The 19,371-nt window shown below is 40.9% G+C and overlaps 1 protein-coding gene across 6 annotated transcripts in view; it reads right to left on the minus strand.

Annotated features, from left to right (window-relative positions):
- The window catches only part of SRGAP2 (SLIT-ROBO Rho GTPase activating protein 2), a 320,834-nt gene that overhangs the window by 43,279 nt on the left and 258,184 nt on the right, over positions 1-19,371 (minus strand). For all 6 annotated transcript variants that reach the window (XM_053245714.1, XM_053245710.1, XM_053245711.1 and 3 more), the window contains 5 exons: positions 18,904-18,931; positions 14,101-14,161; positions 6,980-7,057; positions 2,473-2,607; positions 161-266 (listed from right to left, as the gene is read on the minus strand). In XM_053245714.1, coding sequence (XP_053101689.1) covers positions 161-266; positions 2,473-2,607; positions 6,980-7,057; positions 14,101-14,161; positions 18,904-18,931 — 408 coding nt within the window. The remainder of the gene's footprint in view (positions 1-160; positions 267-2,472; positions 2,608-6,979; positions 7,058-14,100; positions 14,162-18,903; positions 18,932-19,371) is intronic.

Here is a 19,371-nt window from a genome sequence, read left to right on the forward strand (position 1 = left end):
CAACCAAAGTGCAGTAGGACCATGTGCTATCTCTTTTTCAAATCTGAATAGCTACTTTACCTGGAGACCTCTCAATTCCAATTGCCTATATTTAGGATATTTAACTCAACAGCCCGTCTCTTAGTGCTACAGATCTTTGCGGGATGGAGGAAATACTTACTGATTAAGGAATGCAAAGAGGTATCTCATTATGATCAAAGTGGTTTTAGGCAAGGTCAGGAGGACTTTCCGGATGTGCAGAGCTCTCTCTTGCAGATTGTCCATGGCTAGATAGGAGGAGGAAAAAGAGCAGCAATGACAGTTGTTTAATCACATGAGTAAGCGACATGGCTGCATCTAGAAGGTAATCAAAGTACAATAAAGCAGACTCCTTGGAGGAAGAGCGGGATATAGATATAAAAATAAAATAAACTTGAAACAGAAGGGCCCAGAACACAACTGAGGGAAAATACGCAATCTGTTCTGGAAAAGTCCTTCAAGCAGAAGATGTAAGTTCTCTCTTCAAGATCCACACTTTGGTCAGTGGCATAGTGAGGTATGCTGGCAACCCCTGCCACCCCCGCTGTGCCTGATGTCAGACGCACTGGCATCCAACATCAGATGCAGGGGGTGTGGCCATGTTCACAAATGGGGCCGCATGCCCCATTTGCAAGTAAGCTTTGGCCAGAATAAGAAGCTCCATTTTTGAGAAGCTCCAGCCAGTGCTGGATTCCCAGCCTGGCCGGGAACGTGTCTCTCTGCCTTTGCAAGCAGGGAGAGGTGATCCCAGCCACGCTGCAAATGCGGCTCTGCCAAAGTTTTCATGCCAATGGAGTGCCTGACCCCGTTTGCGAACATGCCCACGCCCCCTGCATCTGATGTCAGGCGCTGGTGCGTCTGACGTCATCAGGTACAAGGGGTGTGGCTGGGGAGCCAGGCATGGCCCCTTTGAACACCCCCCCCCAACCTGCGCAATGGTGGCTATGTCCTTGAACGTGGGGGAGAACTGAGCGCTGTCTGTTCACCAACCATAACACAATAGCCCATTAAAGCCCAGCTCAGTAAGGTGGCTGTTTTAAGGAAAACTTTTGGCATAGTATTCCATAGATAGATTAGCATAGCTGAAGGGTGAGGTAAAGAGCTCTGTCTACAGTAGCCCAATGGGAAAAAAGTGGGCAGCACAAATCCTTGGCCCTTGAAAACCAGAATTATTTGGCAACAGATTGCTCTTTTCATCTAATAGGAGTTGAACTGCAGAGACTCATTTTGATGGGAGAATGAAACCATAGATCCTTTTAGAAACAGCTCTCCTACAGCCCACTTCAAAGGCTGCTTCCATCATGGATACACACACACTAGGACAATGGGTTCATTGTTTGCTATCTGAATGATTCAGCACTGAGGAATTCATTGTAAATTAGAAGTCACAAGAAGAAAAATAAATTCAACAAACACCCTTTCAAGTCCTACGTTAACAACTTAACTTGTTGAAAATAATGTTCTGTGTTTGCACAGAAACACCATAAGGAACATCATTTATGATTATGGAAGATAGCCAGCTAAAGACGGTGGCTCTGAACTGTAAAGTCCAGTAAACATTTTAAAAAGGACAAGGCAATAGTACGAAGCCTTCCTTTTCAATGAAACTGAGCTGGTCAGTTTGTTTTAAACTTACAAATGATGATCTAATTGCCAGTGGGTCAGACCTAACAAGAGGCATTGCACACAGAAAGACAACCACTTTCCTGCTCTGGACTTTCATTTAATGTCACTATTTCAGAGACAAAGTGATGCATCAGATCCTAGTAAGCTGCAAGGGACCTTGCACAATTCTGGCCTCATGCTTTCTTTCCTGGAGATACTGTTAAAGATTAAGGAATGTTCTGAGAAGGCAGTGGCATGGGCTTTAGGAGATAGCTTAAGCCATGCAAGTGCTGGTGATGAAGGAGGAGATTCTGTAGAGATGTAGAAGGTGAATAATGAGCGGCTTTCCTGAAGTACATAAAAAGTGTCACTGTGCAAGATGTTGTCATTAACTATTTTGAGAGGGAAGGAAGAAGCAGGGTCAGAAAAATGTCTACCAACACCAAGGTGTAAGCATCTTTATCCTGAAGCATTTCAAGCTACAAATGTTTTTCTTCAGGGGCTATGCTAAATTTTAAAAGTATAAATTCATTTATTTAGACAGCATTTTTAATGTATGGTATTTTTATGGGTGTTAGTTTAATAACTATTTTCTTACAATCAATGGAATTAATTGATAATTCCTTTATATAAACTTCCAAGGACATTGATAACATTAGCCTATTCCCTGAAGAACATTTCTAGCTCAAAACACATTGGAATATGAACAATCTTCCATGTCATTTTAAAAAAGTTAGCACCTTTGTGGTTTACCCCTAGTTTTTGTTTGTTGCCGAGTATAGCCTTCTTTTTGGAGCACATTTCCTTGCAGGCTTTATTGTAAACACAGTTCATTCTTATGCTACTTACTAACACAGGCAATCAGGTCATGGAAGATTTCCTTGGGGAAGAGGGGATGTTCTAGCCCTCGAAAATACAGCTTTAGAACTCCTGCTATTGAGTCCATATCATGATCATTTTGGTCTCCGGCCAGTGGATCCTCCCCTGGTTACCATAAAACAAAACAACAAAAGAGGAAACTGAAAACCTAGTGTATTAATAATAATTAAAACAAGACACTGAACACTCTTAGAAGAGTGAACCTCAGACAAGGAGAAATCATAAGCAGCAAAACGTATAGGGCGTATCCTATAACAGTTTTAACTTCCAACCCTCCAAAAAACCCTTTAACATAACTGCAGAGGATAACAAGAGTCCAAATTGCCATACAGATTCTTCTGTCTACTGACAGCTTTGGGTTACAGTGTGTGTGCTGGAGGCATATATGCACAATAGCAGTTTCCAACCATGCACAGCTTGGAAGCATATAATTAGGTGGTACTTGCCTGGCACAATTACTGAAGTACATGAGCACTCCAGGTCCATGGCCAGATTGTTAGTCTACTGGAGTCTGACTTTGGCCAAAATCAAAGATTTAAAGAAAGAAAGCCGTTGCAGGAAGTCCTCCCCATGGAAAACTTGCTATCGGATATAATCAAGTTTAATGATGGGGCACATCTTAAAGTGAAGCTCTATATATTCATTATTCAACAGAAATTACAAAGATATGTCTATCTTTGTAACACATGGTATAATAAGTGGGCACTTATGAATTAGAGCATTATCCCCAATATTCATTATCATCAAAGGCTCTTGATAAAGTAATACACTGCACAGACATCAACTTTGTCGATTCAGCACCCCATCCACTTTGAGATGGCTATAAGAGATGAAGCAACAAAAATCAATATTATTTGCGATGATGTTAGAACAGCTGGCTGCTTTCTCTGAGAAACCTTTCAACTGTCCTCCATCATGTGTGGCCTTTATGTCTGATGTAGTATATTAATTCCCCAAACATAAGCACCAATTTTCTTCATCTCCAAGATGATCTTTTATTCTTAGGCAAAGGACAAATGCACATTAATCTTAATAATCTCAGGGATAGGTAGAATGACCTACACTGAGGGACATAAGTATTTGATCCCCTGCTGATTTTGTCCGTTTGCCCTCTGACACAGAAATGACCAGGCTATAATTGGAATGGTAGGTTTATTTGTAGCTGCGAGAGACAGAATAACAACAAACAAACCCTCAAAAGCCCAGTGTCCAAAAGTCAGCGATGGATTTGCATTGTAGTGAGGGAAATAAGTATTCGATCCCCTATCAACCAGCAAGATTTCAGGCTCCCAGGTGTCTTTTCACTATATGCAGGTAATGAGCTGAGATGAGGAACACCCTCTGTAAGGGAGTGTTCCTAATCCCAGCTTGTTACAGTACCTGTATAAAAGACACCTGTCCATAGAAGCAAGCAATCACTCAGCTTCCAAACTCACCACCATGCCCAAGACCAAAGAGCTGTCGAAGGATGTCAGGGACAAGGTTGTAGACCTACACAAGGCTGGACTGGGCTACAAGACTATCGCCAAGCAGCTTGGTGAGAAGGTGACTACAGTTGGCACGATAACTCGCAAATGGAAGAAACACAAAATAACTGTCAATCTTCCTCCGTCTGGGGCTCCATGCAAGATCTCACCTCGTGGAGTTGCAATGATCATGAGAACGGTGACAAAGCAGCCCAGAACTACACGGGGGGAACTTGTCAATGATCTCAGGGCAGCTGGAACCATAGTCACCAAGAAAACAATTGGTAACACACTACGCTGTGAAGGACTGAAATCTTGCAGTGCCCGCAAGGTCCCCCTGCTCAAGGCAGCACATGTACAGGCCCGTCTGCAGTTTGCCAATGCACATCTGAATGATCCAGAGGAGAACTGGGCAAAAGTGTTGTGGTCAGATGAGACCAAAATCGAGCTCTTTGGCATCAACTCAACTCGCCGTGTATGGAGGAGGAGGAATGCTGCCTATGAGCCCAAGAACACCATCCCCACCGTCAAACATGGAGGTGGACACATTATGCTTTGGGGGTGTTTTTCTGCTAAGGGGACAGGACACCTTCACCGCATCAAAGGGACGATGGACGGGACCATGTACCATCAGATCTTGGGTGAGCACCTCCTTCCCTCAGCCAGGGCATTGAGAATGGGTCGTGGATGGGTATTCCAGCATGACAATGACCCAAAACACACAGCCAAGGCAACAAAGGAGTGGCTCAAGAAGAAGCACATGAAGGTCCTGGAGTGGCCCAGCCAGTCTCCAGACCTTAATCCCATAGAAAATCTGTGGAGGGAGCTGAAGGTTTGGGTTGCCAAACATCAGCCTCGAAACCTTTCTGACTTGGAGAGGATCTGCAAAGAGGAGTGGGACAAAATCCCTCCTGGGTTGTGTGCAAACCTGGTGGCCAACTACAAGAAACGTCTGACCTCTGTGATTGCCAACAAGGGTTTTGCCACCAAGTACTAAGACATCTTTTGTGAAGGGATCGAATACTTATTTCCCTCACCCCAATGCAAATCCATCGCTGACTTTTGGGCACTAGGCTTTTGAGGGTTTGTTTGTTGTTATTCTGTCTCTCACAGCTACAGTAAACCTACCATTCCAATTATAGCCTGGTCATTTCTGTGTCAGAGGGCAAACGGACAAAATCAGCAGGGGATCAAATACTTATTTCCCTCACTGTATTTCCCTCACTGTAGGCTGTTATGGGGATGGGCCTGTAGCTTGGTGGCAGAGTGGTAGCTTAGTGGTAGGTTCAATTCCTCACATCTCTAGGTACGGCTAGGAAGGACCCCTGCCTAAAATCTTGGAGAAGCTGCTGCCAGTCAGTGTAGACAATACTGAGCTAGATGGATCAATGGTCTGACTCCATATAAGGCAGCTTCCTAAGTTCCCATTTATTCTATTAACAACAATCTAGAAAGTCCCATTAGGCATGTACAAGGATATGCACATGCACCTCAAGGCTTCTCACTTTCCTCCTTCCTAAAAGCATTTACCATAAGAAATTGCTTTTGAAACTGGGGAGGAGAGATTGAGAAGCCTTGCTATGCCCATGAAGCTTGCTGTGTGGCTCCCTATAGTTACAGCCATTGTCAAAGTTTGGCAGCATCAGGACTTGAGCCAAAGTCCTTCTTGCTCAAAAACTCTGGCCCAACCTTTCTGAATAGGGAAGTTGTAGAGTCTTCATAACTTTCAAAGTACCATGAGGGTTCGGTCTGATTCCCCCTCCCCCCTTAGTTGATCATCAGCTGAATACCCTTTATACTTTCAATCAGAAGTTATTGGTTCTGGACATTTGGGCTGTGAACTGGTTGCCTTTACTGGAGAACTTCCTTTGTTCATGTCTTATGTGCCCAGACCTGCCTCACTTTGTTTTCTTTGACTCCACCAGCTCAGGCCTAACTTTGCTGATTTTTCTATACTGAACTATAAACTGTTTCTCTGGATATTAGCCCTCTGGTTATCAGGAGAGGAGAGCTGGTCTTGTGGTAGCAAGCATGACTTGTCCCTTTAGCTAAGCAGGGTCCGCTCTGGTTGCATATGAATGGGAGACTTGATGTGTGAGCACTGTAAGAGATTCACCTCAGGGGTTGGAGCCACTCTGGGAAGAGCAGAAAGTTCCAAGTTCCCTCTCTGGCTTCTCCAAGATAGGGCTGAGAGAGAGATTGGAGAAGCTGCTGCCAGTCTGTGAAGACAATACTGAGCTAGATAGACCTATGGTCTGACTCAGTATATGGCAGCTTCCAATGTTGGATCAAGATAATTGTCTGAACCTCCACAAAGCACACAACAGAATGATCAACTCAGACAGTTTTGTGCTTGTACTTGGATGAACTGCTGCCTGACCGCCAAACTCTGGACATATAAGTAGGTACCATAGGAGTGACATTTAGGATCCATTTCAATAAGAAATATATGTGAATACAAAGCATTTGCCAGGTACTCTGTTTATACTTGGTTGACAATATGAATGTAAGGACTTTTATAAGAAGAGCCCTGAAATGTTACTGGAGATAGAGGATAAGTTAGAGGATAAGTCATTTGGAAGCACCTCTCTGATTGAGAAGCAATGGATCCGGATTCAAGCATATATAGGGTCTCAGGAGATGGTGTCTTTTAGCAAAACTCCAGAAAATATACATACAATCATTAACAAAGCCTGCTTACAAATGCCATGTACCTTTAAAAAGATATGCATATCATTCTGATGCAATCTGACATGGCAGAAGTACAACTCCAAGCAAAGCTTGTATGGTGATGTGACAAGAAGCATAATGCTAACTGATTTTAGATGCTAAAGGTTATTGAGCATTGAGAAAATGCTCTGCCTGCAGCCACGATTAGCAAGTGGGAACTACTGAAGTCAAAATACTGTCTTCATTTGTCTTCAATACTGAAGTCTGTTGAAGTCTGTTCTGTTAACTCTGAAGCATGAAGGCACATAGCAGAATACAAAACCAAACCCCACTATGCTTACCTCTCTCAAATGCATTTTTAATATCATTCACTTCAACCTGAGATCCTGACACCCTGAAGATCCCTTCATGCTGCAGCCCTGTGAAGAAAATAGGAGACATCCATGACAACACAAGTAAACAGATGTGATGTTTACAAAATCCTTTTCGTAGAATTTCAGACAGTGTTCATTTTGAGTTCAAATGACAGTACAACAATAGTATCATGAATTTCCCATCACTACAATGTCATCACCTGTCAGGTTTGCCAGTAAGAACACAGTTCAGGATTTGAGTCCAGAACTAATCTCAACTGAAAAGCTATAGTTACAATTGTTACTCCAAATTGATTTCCCAGAATTTAACAGCTAGTTTTCATTAAAAATGACATGATCAACAGGTGTAATCAATTGACTATTATTGCTAAGACAAGGTTTCTTAACAAGAACAATAAAGCAAATGCTTCCAAAACAGGGAATAATACAGTGGTCTCTAGTTGAATAAGAGAGGTCTCTAGTTGAATTTTAACTCAATGTTATGAAAACAGCAATAGTTGTTGCCATTGTTGTAGTAATAAGTATTTGTACAGTGCTTTAGATTAGGCATATGCAAACTTTAGACTTGTGAGATCTACTTTGTTTATTTTTCACTAGAACCCAGAGATCCACCAAATGAAATAAATTGCAAAATGGTGGCTCAGGAGGAGGAGCTGCCAATTATCTACTGCATCCCATGAGCCATATACTTGGACAACCCTCCTATACAAGTACAAATCTTGTACATGAGGGGGCTTCTTTTGGACACATGAGTCCACACTTCCTATTACTCCAATTCCTAACCCTGTAGGTAGGGAAAATGGGAAAACTAGTGATGCTGAGGGACAGGATAAGCCTGAGTGGTGGAACCTCAGCCTCCTCCAATCTGTCACCTGAGGTGACTGCCTAACCAGGCCTCATTGGAGAGTTGGCCTGCTATTCTCCAAAATTAATCAAATGAAGCAATCGTTGGAAAAATCACCCATTTCTAGTGCTATAAATGAAAGAGAAATTTTGCTATAGCTTACACGTTTTCAAATGATTTATAAAGGAAGCAAGATGAATTAATTAGTGACTTTTCAATTAGGCATTACACAAACTTCAATTTGCTGAGAATTTGTGCAGCCAGATTGAGAAAAGGGATGCCTAACGGACAGAATGTGACAGACAAGACAGAAGTAGTATAAAAAATAGGATTATGAAAAGGGCCGTGAAAGGGCCTTTTCGGTTGCTGCCCCACTTCTTTGGAACTCTCTTCCCCTCCGGATTCGTTTAGCCCCTTCCTTACCGATCTTCAAATCTCTATTGAAGACTTTTCTTTTTCTCCAGGCTTTTGCCCTGTAGTTTACCTATTTCTTTTTTTGTTATTTTAGTTTTTAATTTAGAATGTAATTTTAATGTTGCCTTGTTTGCATGTTTTTGTATACCGCCCGGAGTCTTCAGAGTGAGTGGTATATTAAATGTTTCAAATAAATAAATAAATAAATAAATAAATGCTGCAACAATAATGTACAGTAAATCTGACTCTCCCTCTCCCCCCCACCTGATCCAGACCAATTAACTTTGAACATATATATTTATTTATTACATTTATATCCTGTTCTTCCTCCAAGGAGCCCAGAGCGGTGTACATGGTTATGTTTATCCTCACAACAACATATACAGTTTATATTACTACAACAATGCAATCACGTAGTGAGGAGAAAGAGGTTCAGAAGAGGGCACTCCAGTTAATCAGGGTTCATTGTACAGTTAGCGACTCTTGCCACACCCTTTCTTTTTATGTACTTCAACTGAGTTGGTCTAATAATGTATCATTATTATAATTATGAGTAGTATATACTACTATTGACATCACCCTGACATCACAGGAAGACATCCTGCTGCGCTCTCAAGGCATCCCTTAATTGCACGAGGGGGGCTTTCATTGGACTCCTCTGTTACACATGCTCCAAAACCTTGTTTAAACATTTAGCAGTGATACTGACAAGATGCCAAAAGGCTGAGGAATCAAATATTATAATTTCAGTTCATAAGAGAGGGAGTACAAGGGACCAAAAACTAATGAACAACCACCCCCCCCCCCGCAAAAAAAACGATTGCCCTATAACTTTCCTGTTTACGGGATGTAAAATCTATTCCAAGTAAGCTAATGAAATTAGAATCATGAGCAAAACAGCAGATCATAAATGTGGGAAAACGGCTGGTTCTGTAAGGAAAAATGCACTGAATAATTTGTGCTGGAACACCAGCTTAAAAAACATGAAAGAAAATTTGTCAGCCTTTTCTTGACCAGCAGGCCCTGGCAACAGTAACTCATGCCTTTGTTACCTCTCGTTTGGATTACTGTAATGTGCTCTACCTAGGGTTGCCTTTGAAAATGATCTGAAAGCTTCAACTAGTCCAGAATGCAGCAGCCCGTCTCCTTATGGGTGGCTGTAGATTTGATAGTGTCACACCTCTTTTATGGCCGCTGCACTGGTTTCCTGTTTGCTTCTGGGTCCAATTCAGAGTGCTGGTTCTCACCTACAAAACCCTTATGGGCTTAGCACCTGTATATCTCCGGGACCACCTCTCTCGGCTGGTTGTATCCAGTCCCGTGAGGTCTTCTCAGCTGGCCCTCCTTAGTGTCCCGGGCCCTGGTGTAGTGCGTGGTGCATAAGACCGTAGGAGGGCCTTCTCTATGGCCATCCCTCTTCTTTGGAACACTCTCACCCCGCCCCCAGTTTTGTTCAGCCCCCTCCTTAGTTTCTTTTAAGGCCCTTCTTGAGACCTACCTGTTTCGGAAGAAAAAAAATTGATGCATGTTTTGGTACCAATACTGATTAAAAAACGACTACTGATCTTTATTAGAATTAAGGAGGTTCACCTTGCTTCATCTTTACTTTCCTTACAGTGGGTGACAAAAACTGTTCATTTTCAGTGGTCTTGTGGTTCTATGTATTAAAGTGTTTTAAAGGGCAACACTGTATTGACTGTTTTTTCCTTGCTACTTTAATTGTTTGGATTATTTGCACTGACGTTTTGTTAGCTACTTCGATAACGTTTTAGGTGGAACGCCTGGGTGAACATTATTATTTTTATTATCTATCTATCTATCTATCTATCTATCTATCTATCTATCTATCACATTTCTATACCACCTGATATGTACATCTCTAGGCAATGTACAAAAATTTAAAATATTTAAAAGTTACAAATTAAAATACATAATAAAAACAATAGAATAAAATAGATATTAAAACAATTTTTAAAATTATTAAATTAATTCTAATTAAAAGCCTGCAAAAACAGGCGAGTCTTGAGGTTCTTCCTGAAAACAAACAGAGAAGGAGATGCTCTTATTTCAGTAGGTAGCATATTCCAAAGCCCTGGGCTGGGACAGCCACAGAAAAACACGGTCATGGGTTGCCACCAAATGAGCCAGTGGCATCCGTAACCAGAGCTCTCTCAGAGATTGTAACAGAAGGCAGGGTTTATGTCAAAGGAGGCACTCTCTTAAATAGCCTGGACCTAAGCCGTTAAGGGCTTTATAGGCAAGAAACAGCACTTTGTATTTCACCCGGAAACATATCGGCAGCCAGTGCAATACTTTCAAAACTGGTGTTATGTGATCCCTTCACGTTGTCCCAGAGACCAATCTGGCTGCCGCATTCTGTACCAATTGTAGTTTCCGGACTATGTACAAAGGCAGCCTGACATAGAGCCCAGTACAGTAGTCAAGCCTGGAGGTTACCAGAATATGTACCACTGTTTTAAGGTCATTCGCCTCTAGAAATGGACGTAAGCTGACGTATCAGCCGAAGCTGATAAAAAATGCTCCTGGCCACCACCTCAACCTGAGAAACCAGGGAGAGCTTGGGGTCCATTATTAGAAATAGATTAAAGACATACAGTTACTGTGCTTATAAAAAGACCAAAGATCCATACCTGGAGAACCGCTAACGCAAGCATATAGCAGACCAAGGACTTCAAATACATGGGGATTCAATTTAATGAGCAAAAATCTTGGGTGGCACATCTGAAACTGGCCAAGTTGCAAGTTCTTAATGCTGCTCTAAACCTTTCTCCTAACAAGGAAGGTAATTTAGATTGCAATCCAAAATATACCTAGTAGGAAGTAAGCCCCTTTTAACACAGTGGGACTTACTGCTGAAAACACTTATAGGGTTGCACTGCATGTCCCACTTACTGTTAAAAGCCTTTGAAGAGACTATTGTTCCACAAATGGTCTATGCAGCTGAAATTTGGGGTATATCCAACATTGATAGGTTAGAGGTTGTTCAAAACTGCTGCCTGAAGTTTCTTTTACAACTTATGTTCTTGTAAACCACCAGGCAATACAAGTTTGGGGTGGTATACAAATAAAATAAAATAAAATAAAATAAATTTCCACACTGTGAACTCATTGCAATGAGGAGAATCAAGATAGGATATTACACTATGAAGGTTTGAGTCCAAAATGCCTTGCTATCATATTGGCTGAAGTTGCAACATATGGATGAGGAAAGGTTACCAAAGAAATGCCATTTGGAGCAACTTGAAAAAAAGCACAGAACAACAGTTAAGAAATGTAAAAGTTATATTAAATTACGGGTTAGTTCTAGATGAACTGGCAGCCAGTTAATATAACCAGAAAGCAAATCACATATAGGATCAAAACTAGATGCTCAGTGGATATGGGATATGTGTCTCACTTGCAGTTCTCACAGTGTACTGTTCCCTAAAATTAAACGTACTCAATAATATTTATTTGGCTTGAACAATCTGTGCCTGATGAAGGCTTTCAGACAATGCCAATGGTTTACCTGGAAAGAAGATAGATCAAAATTCCTGTTAATAGTTGTGTGTGAGTATATGATCAGCAATGCATGGACGATGTGGTGCATTTTATGCTATGCTGTTCATTATATAAATCTCCTAGGGAAAGATTTCTTTCATAGATTGTCATAACTGTAAACTGTAACGACTTTAAAAATCTGTTACTTGTTATCTGATAACAAGAAGTCTGTTACACATAAAGTTGGTATGTTTGCTTTAGCTGCACAGAGATTAGATAAACATTTGTTCAGGAAAATGTACTACTTTGATTCAGGGGCCATTTATTATATTATCTCTGGATATATTATATTTCTCTTCCCCTGTACCATTTTTTAATTTACGTCAGAGACTACTTTAACTGTCGAATCATGTTTGTTCCATACATCTTTTTGTTTAATTCTGAACAAATAATCATTCATTACTTAGCACCAAAGAGATCACATTTGTATAAATAGTGCAAACTGTTATCTAGTGTAGATCGACACATACATTCCACTCTGGTTGAAGAGGAAAGTCTAGCAACATGTGGACTTTTAATGTCACCGGAATGTCAGATCCGTCCTCTGATCACTAGAGAATAGTAGCTGACATCCTGACTAACAAAGCAAGTACCTGATCAGCAGCTACTGGGATGCAGCAGGTGCACTTCTGTTATGCTGCTGCTCTGTGCGCCTCTGTTGAGCATTGTTGCACAATGGCCTGAGTGGACACTTCTTCTGGAGCACTGTCCTGAAGCCCTCTGTCATGATGGAAACACTTATGTTGTGATAAAGAGCTTTGGGAGCGCACTCTGGAAGAAGTGCCTGCTCATGCCATTGTGCAATGCACATGTAACAAAGGCACACAGATTCATTGGTTAGCATGTCAGCCACAGTGGAACCCTTCAGTGCTGTAGACTACAAATGGATACTTGTGTGGACTGAGGGTCAGACATGGTCCCAATTTTTAATTAAGTTATAATAAAAGGCTTGCCTACAATTTCACCCATAAGGGGAAAAAATGTTTTCAAGTTGTAGCAGACGACATACTTTGCTATGTCTCTCTTTTTAGCCTACTTTCAAGTAGTCTTATGAAATCACCTAGCATTCTGTGTGTGTGTCTGTGTGCCCCCATCAACTTCGCAATGCTTGGACCAATATGAACTAAATTGGGTACAGGTGTAGGGACACATAGGAACATCTCAACAGCCTAGTTTGTGATGATGTCATCCACCCCAATTCAAGATGGCAGACACGTAAACATTGGAGGTGCAGGTCGGCTAATTTGTGAACTATCTAACTGATCTGAACAAAATTTGGTACAGTTGTAGTGAGTGACACACCAGAACTCCTAACAGTGTAGTTTGCGATAATGTCATTCACCCTGATCCAAGATGGCAGACACATAAATGTTTGAGGCACAAGTGGGCAAACTTGTGAACCACCTAACTGATTTGAACCAAATTTGCTACAGGTGTAGGGACACAGAGATGGATCAAGGGTGTAGTTTGTAATGTTGTCATCTACCCTGATTCAAGATGGCAGACATGTGAATGTTTGAGGTGCAAGTGGGAACTGATTTGGAACAAATTTGGTACAGTTGTAGGGACACATAGGGACACCTCACACTCAGTTTGTGATGATGTCATCTGCCCCAATTCAAGATGGCAGACACATGAATGTTTGAGGCGCAAGGAGCTAATTTGTGAACTGCCTAACTGATGGACCAAATTTAGTCCAGTTGTATGGATAGTGAAAGGAAAGTAGGTAGATTAGTTCATACTAGAACAACTTGTTTAAATTCTACATGTACTGAACATCCAACAGAGCTATGTGTGCAATATATAAGTGTACATATATAAGTGTACATATTGATATGTAATGCAAATACTTCATAACAAATGGTTCATAATGCTTACTGCTAGATAACAACAATATTGTTGTGGGATCTTGTAATTTGTAAAGGAGTCCAATACACTTCCAGCCCCTGAGCCACGATCTGGAAAACAGAGTGGCTCCTAAGAGTACAGGTGTTGCCTAGTCCTGCCAGACAAAAGACAGGTAGATAATGGAAAGGCATGTGATGTTTCTTTGATTCCTCTTCCAACTGCCTGGGAGACCCTCTCTTCCTTGGTCATCCAAATGCCTAGGTAACTGATGTCAGATTGGATATGTATTTTTGATCTGTTTTCTTGAGTACAGTTTTAATTCAAGGCCTATTTTAATACGATTCTTGAAGATCACCCCCAGTTAGATACTGTGTGGAACCAAGAAGTCAAGCATGATACTTTAGGTTGTCTCCAAACTTACCATGTCGGCTAATGAATCGTACGCAGCTCTCTACCACCAGAGGAATAGCTTGACTGGAATCCTGAACAACAAAGGGGGGAAGTGTGACCAAAAAAAATAGTTAAATTAATATACAGGTTTTAATATCACACAGCTCTGAAATCTACATTTCTTATAGAAGGTTACAAATCAAGGGCTGTTTCCCATTACACTTTTTTAAATTATGCAATGTATATTTTCCCTCTGTGGATATGTGCACTGGGGAGCCACAGTCATTTCATTCATTCATTCATTCATTCATTCATTCATTCAATTTCTATACCGCCCTTCCAAAAATGGCTCAGGTTGGTTTACACAGAGAAATAATAAATAAATCAGATGAATCCCTGTCCCCAAAGGGCTCACAATCTAAAAAGAAACAAAAGATAGACACCAGCAACAGTCACTGGAGGTACTGTGCTGGGGGTGGATAGGGCCAGTTACTCTCCCTCTGCTAAATAAAAGAGAATAACCACGTTAAAAGGTGCCTCTTTGCCAAGTTAGCAGGGGTTATGACTTACATGATCCAAACTCTCTCTCTCTCTCTCTCTCTCTCTCTCTCTCTCTCTCTCTCTCTCACACACACACACACACACACACACACACACACACACACGTTGGGTTAAACATGAATTTGGAATTTCATGCTGGGTGGGTTCACACGATCTGCCAGCAAGTAAGTAGGAGGGAACTGAAGACTGGGAGTACATGCTCCCAGCAGGTATGTTGTATGAACCTGTCAAAAGTCAAGTTTCTGAGCTCTTTGTCCAACACCTTCTGCCTAACTTCCATAACTGAGATTTGAAGTAGTGTGGGGAATGTCGGGTGAAGGGCCAGGAACTGGGCTTTGGCAGGTTTGTAAGACATGCCCGCTGGGAGTGTGCATGCCCCAGGAACTTCTGGTTCCCTTTTACTTACTTGCTGCCCTTATTCTTCTAGAAAGTTGTATAAAAGAGTATTTGGATAATTATAATCAGCATTTTTCTTTCATCAGGTGTTTAGCATTTACAGAAATCAGAAAATCAATTACTGAGTGAATTCAAGACAAATGATTGACACAGTCCCTTTAAAACAAATTTTCTGTAATATTAAAACTTTTAGCTATGAACAATAGTTAAGTGTGTTATTTGCATTTCAAGGTCTATTTTGACTGACACAGGGAGTGATATTTAAGAGACAACTGTTCATCAACTCAATTCATATTGTATTAGGTTTTGAATCCATAACATCTGCATTTTAGATCTTTATCATTAAGGTGTACACTGAAAGGGTACACATACACAATATATCTATATATTGGAGCCAGTTCATGAATTCAGTCTTTGTCACAATCTACTATCACAATAGTACAACCAAGAAATGGAACATGGAGTTGTGTTATGCCAAATAAGGAACAGGGAGATGCAGATAGGAGTGGGCTTGATGCTCAGTTGCTCCCACTGAGTGCTCAAGAACTAAGTAAATTGATTTCAGTCAGTCAGATTGTGGGGCAAGAGGGAAAGCCTGCTACTCCCAATGTCATAAGGATAAAGGAAGACTTAGCTCCTCCCTAATGTGATGTCCCTGAGTACAGTTTATTGTCTCCCATGTAAATCGAGAGCTGCTATTCATTTTGATGAAGACAGTGCTATACTTGGGGCAAAACATGCCCTTGCTTCAGATATGGTTGGCTCAACTTCCACTGGACAGGGATTTGACAAGGGAGTGCAGTGTATGCCTGTATACAAAGTGTCCCTTCACTATCACTCTCCCCCACCCCACTCATAATGATGGACATGTTGCCAGTTTATTATGAACATCACTTTCCTGATTGTTTAGGCATATGGTGTTTGTGAACCCTTTGGAGAACGCACACAAATATACTTCCAAGTGATTTCGTGTGGGTCAGAGGAAAGCATTAAGCAATATTATTCCTTTTCACTTTTCAACAAAAATGTTCTCAGAGCGGTCTAGACAGTGAAGGAATAAGAAGATGCTCCCCTGTCCCAAAGGGACTCACAATCTTAAAAAAAAGAAAGAAAGAAAAGACACAAGGGAGACACTAGCAAACAGCTATGGCAAGTGACACTATGCTGAGATGAATAGACACTGTTGCTCTCCATCTACGTGTAAAGACACATCATTTTAAAAGTCACCTCTTTGCCTAGTTAGCAAGGGTTCAATAGATTGCTATGAGTATATATATAGGATTCTGAAGCCACAAAGTACTGCACTGAGAGAAATCCAATGCAAATAGAATGTTTACTATGAGGTTTCTGTGAATGGACCTATGAGTTACCATCATGCTGATGCTGAACTCTCTTTATTCAGAGTCCTTTTCAAAAGCATAAGGAAACACATTTTCTCTATAAGGGCACTTAGAATTTTTTTAAAAGCATCTAATTTGTACAGCCTGGAAGGGTGAGGGAACTATACAAATCACGGCAAACCTTTCTGCTACCATTTCCCTAGTGTGCATATTATGTATACAAAATAAAGAAAATCAAAGGCCCTAAAAAACCTTTCATTTCACTCCAAGGGCAAAAAATGAAAAGAAAAAAATGCTTCACAGCACATGAAGATGAAAGCAAACTCACTTGGATGCAACAAGGAACTGGGTTTGCAGGAAAACAGCATATTGGATTTTCACATATATTATTTAAAACATATCAGGGCATAAATATTTTTTCTCTAATTTCTTCAATGGCAAAGAAAGATGTAAAGCAAACTGCCAGCTCTGTCATCAGTAAAAGACACATGGATCTGGTTATCCTGATATAGAACTGACTTCCAAATAGAAACAGCCTAAATTTTCTGGCCAAATTAAATTAAGATACAGAGTCCTGTATGCTTGAAGTTAATAAAAACAACAAGATCAAGTGACTGAAGTGAAGTTTCAAATCCGAACTGGTCTTGAGGAAAAAAAATGTCAGTTCCTCCCTGTCCCATGACGATATGATCTAGTTCCCCTATTAGTGTGTCAAAAATTACAATGCCAGCAGTCATCCACTAAGGACATAAGAGATCTTGGCATTTCTCTTAATTACTAAAGCAAATGTGTACACTTACCAAAAATCCTAACACAGTGGGAAGGAAAGAAAGCAGCAGCCAACAGCACAAGAAAACACAGTTACAGTAAACTGAAGCTAGTTGTGCAAGATAAAAAGCTATCATAACAGTAATTAGATATTTGGTTTATGCAGTCCACAGCCATTAGAGGGCAGTAGGTTCAAACTCAGATTCTAGCCAGTAAAAGAAAAGGGGAGGGTACATACACACACACACACACACACACACACGCAAAAGAGATGGTTAAGAATTTTCCATGTTACAAGAGAAATGTTTTACACTATGTCTTGACTGAGCAAAAGAAAAGAGACTAACCCTACAATGCAGGGCACTCATGGGCAGTTTTAGGGAGATAGCAGATGATCCTGCCCAGGGCCTTCTTTGCCTAGGCTTTGATCCCTTCTCTCTTTAGGGGTTTAGCACTATGCACAACTGATGATCACAGGGTAGTACCATCCACTTGCTGTGTACCCCAACTACCTGACTGCACTACTTCTAGCTGCCCTACTCTCTACACCTTTCCACAGGCACTTGTTTAGTGACTAATAATCATATACCAGGAGCATAGCTAGGGGAGAGGGAGGGAGATAATGAAGAAAATAGGGAGGAGTGGAGTTGGGGGCCCCTCAGGAGCGGAGGGCCCCAGGTACTTCGAACCCATCCACTCAATTATAGCCACACCCATCACATGCCTACCCATTCAATACTGCAGTCAGTCTATGGAAACTCCGTGCCCCGATTTACTGGCAAATTAATCAGTGCTGAGTCTTTAATGGAAATCTTCATCTACCAAACATCACAAATCTTTTTAAAGGGACAAATTAGTATGGTTCAGGGAAAAGGAAGAAAGGGAAAACAAAGCAGGAGAGGGAAATCATAAGTCATTCTTTGTCAAATATAGAGAGGTTTGGTGACTTATTATTTGGTGATATTATTTGCTTAGCACATTACCAAACAAAAATAAAGTTGGCTTAGTTTTTTTCTTGAACTAGTAAGTCATTATACAGCTGTTTTGGTGGAAGGCAACCATAAGATTAGTCTAGAGATCATTTTAAAGCCTGCATTTGCCAGGTGTATGGATTAGACCCAGGTAATCTGGAATAAGTCTTTAAGTCCCCCCAACCCACCGTGAAATACTATGGACTACAGAGATGTGGGCTTTCTGCAATTTTCCCCCCTGGATCCCCCTGCCCATCCCCCTGCTTTTAATTTAAAAATACTTCAATACTAAATTTAAAACATTTCCTGATGCCCTGAATAAATTATGATCTGATTGGGCATGTTATGTTATTTATACAGTTACAAAAAACCAAAACCCTCCATCATATTAATTTCACACACTACATCTCAAAGGTTTTTCAAGTAGCCAAGAAGCTGAACTGAAATATTCGATATGCAACCCTCTGAGACATATTTGGGTGACACAAAGTGGACCTCAGTGGGAAGGAAAGACTGGCAAAAATCCCCTCTTCGTCAGCTCAAGAGACAGTACAGCGGTAGTCTGGAACTCACACTGCTGCACGTGCATAATGCTAGTCTGGATGTCAGCCAAAGGAATTTTGGAAATTGAAAACTTTCCTCTGGAAAAGTTAAGAATGGGGAAATTGTCAAAAAGGTTTTCACCCCACATCTCTAATAGACTAGTAACTATTGTCAAGATTACAATCCAACAATATCTGGCAATCATTCAAATAACCTCAGTGAATCTTTGGCAATTGTAAAAAAAGTCTGTATTACCTGCTTCCTTATAGTCGAGCTGCGCCTGCTGTTGATCCAAAAGTCAAGATGAGCCATCATTGATGGAAGACAAGGGAGAAAAGGAGGGGAAAACACAGGTGTGTGTTAAGACAATCATTTACAATTCAAACACCAGCTCACTTAGTATAGGAATGATTCTTTGCAAGAGTGGGGAGGAGCCAGAAACAGGAAATAATTCCACTGATTTATTCCCAACCAGGGCTTTTAGAAACATTAAATGATCTAAAATAAAAGCATTGTTATTCCCAAATGGGCATTGCAGAGCTTATTGCTAACATCAGGCTATACTTAACCTTTTACTTCCAATTGTACAGAAATCCATTATAAAACTCCATCATTCTAGTGTCAGTTAGTGATAATTTACAGGCAGCATCAAGCTAAAATAGGTGTATTGTTGGGTGATTTAGAGCCACAAGGGAGAGAAAAATGCAAATTGGTTTTCTCACC

Source organism: Hemicordylus capensis, chromosome 4 (assembly GCF_027244095.1).
Source record: "Hemicordylus capensis ecotype Gifberg chromosome 4, rHemCap1.1.pri, whole genome shotgun sequence".
In the NCBI taxonomy this organism is placed as follows: Eukaryota; Metazoa; Chordata; class Lepidosauria; order Squamata; family Cordylidae; genus Hemicordylus; species Hemicordylus capensis.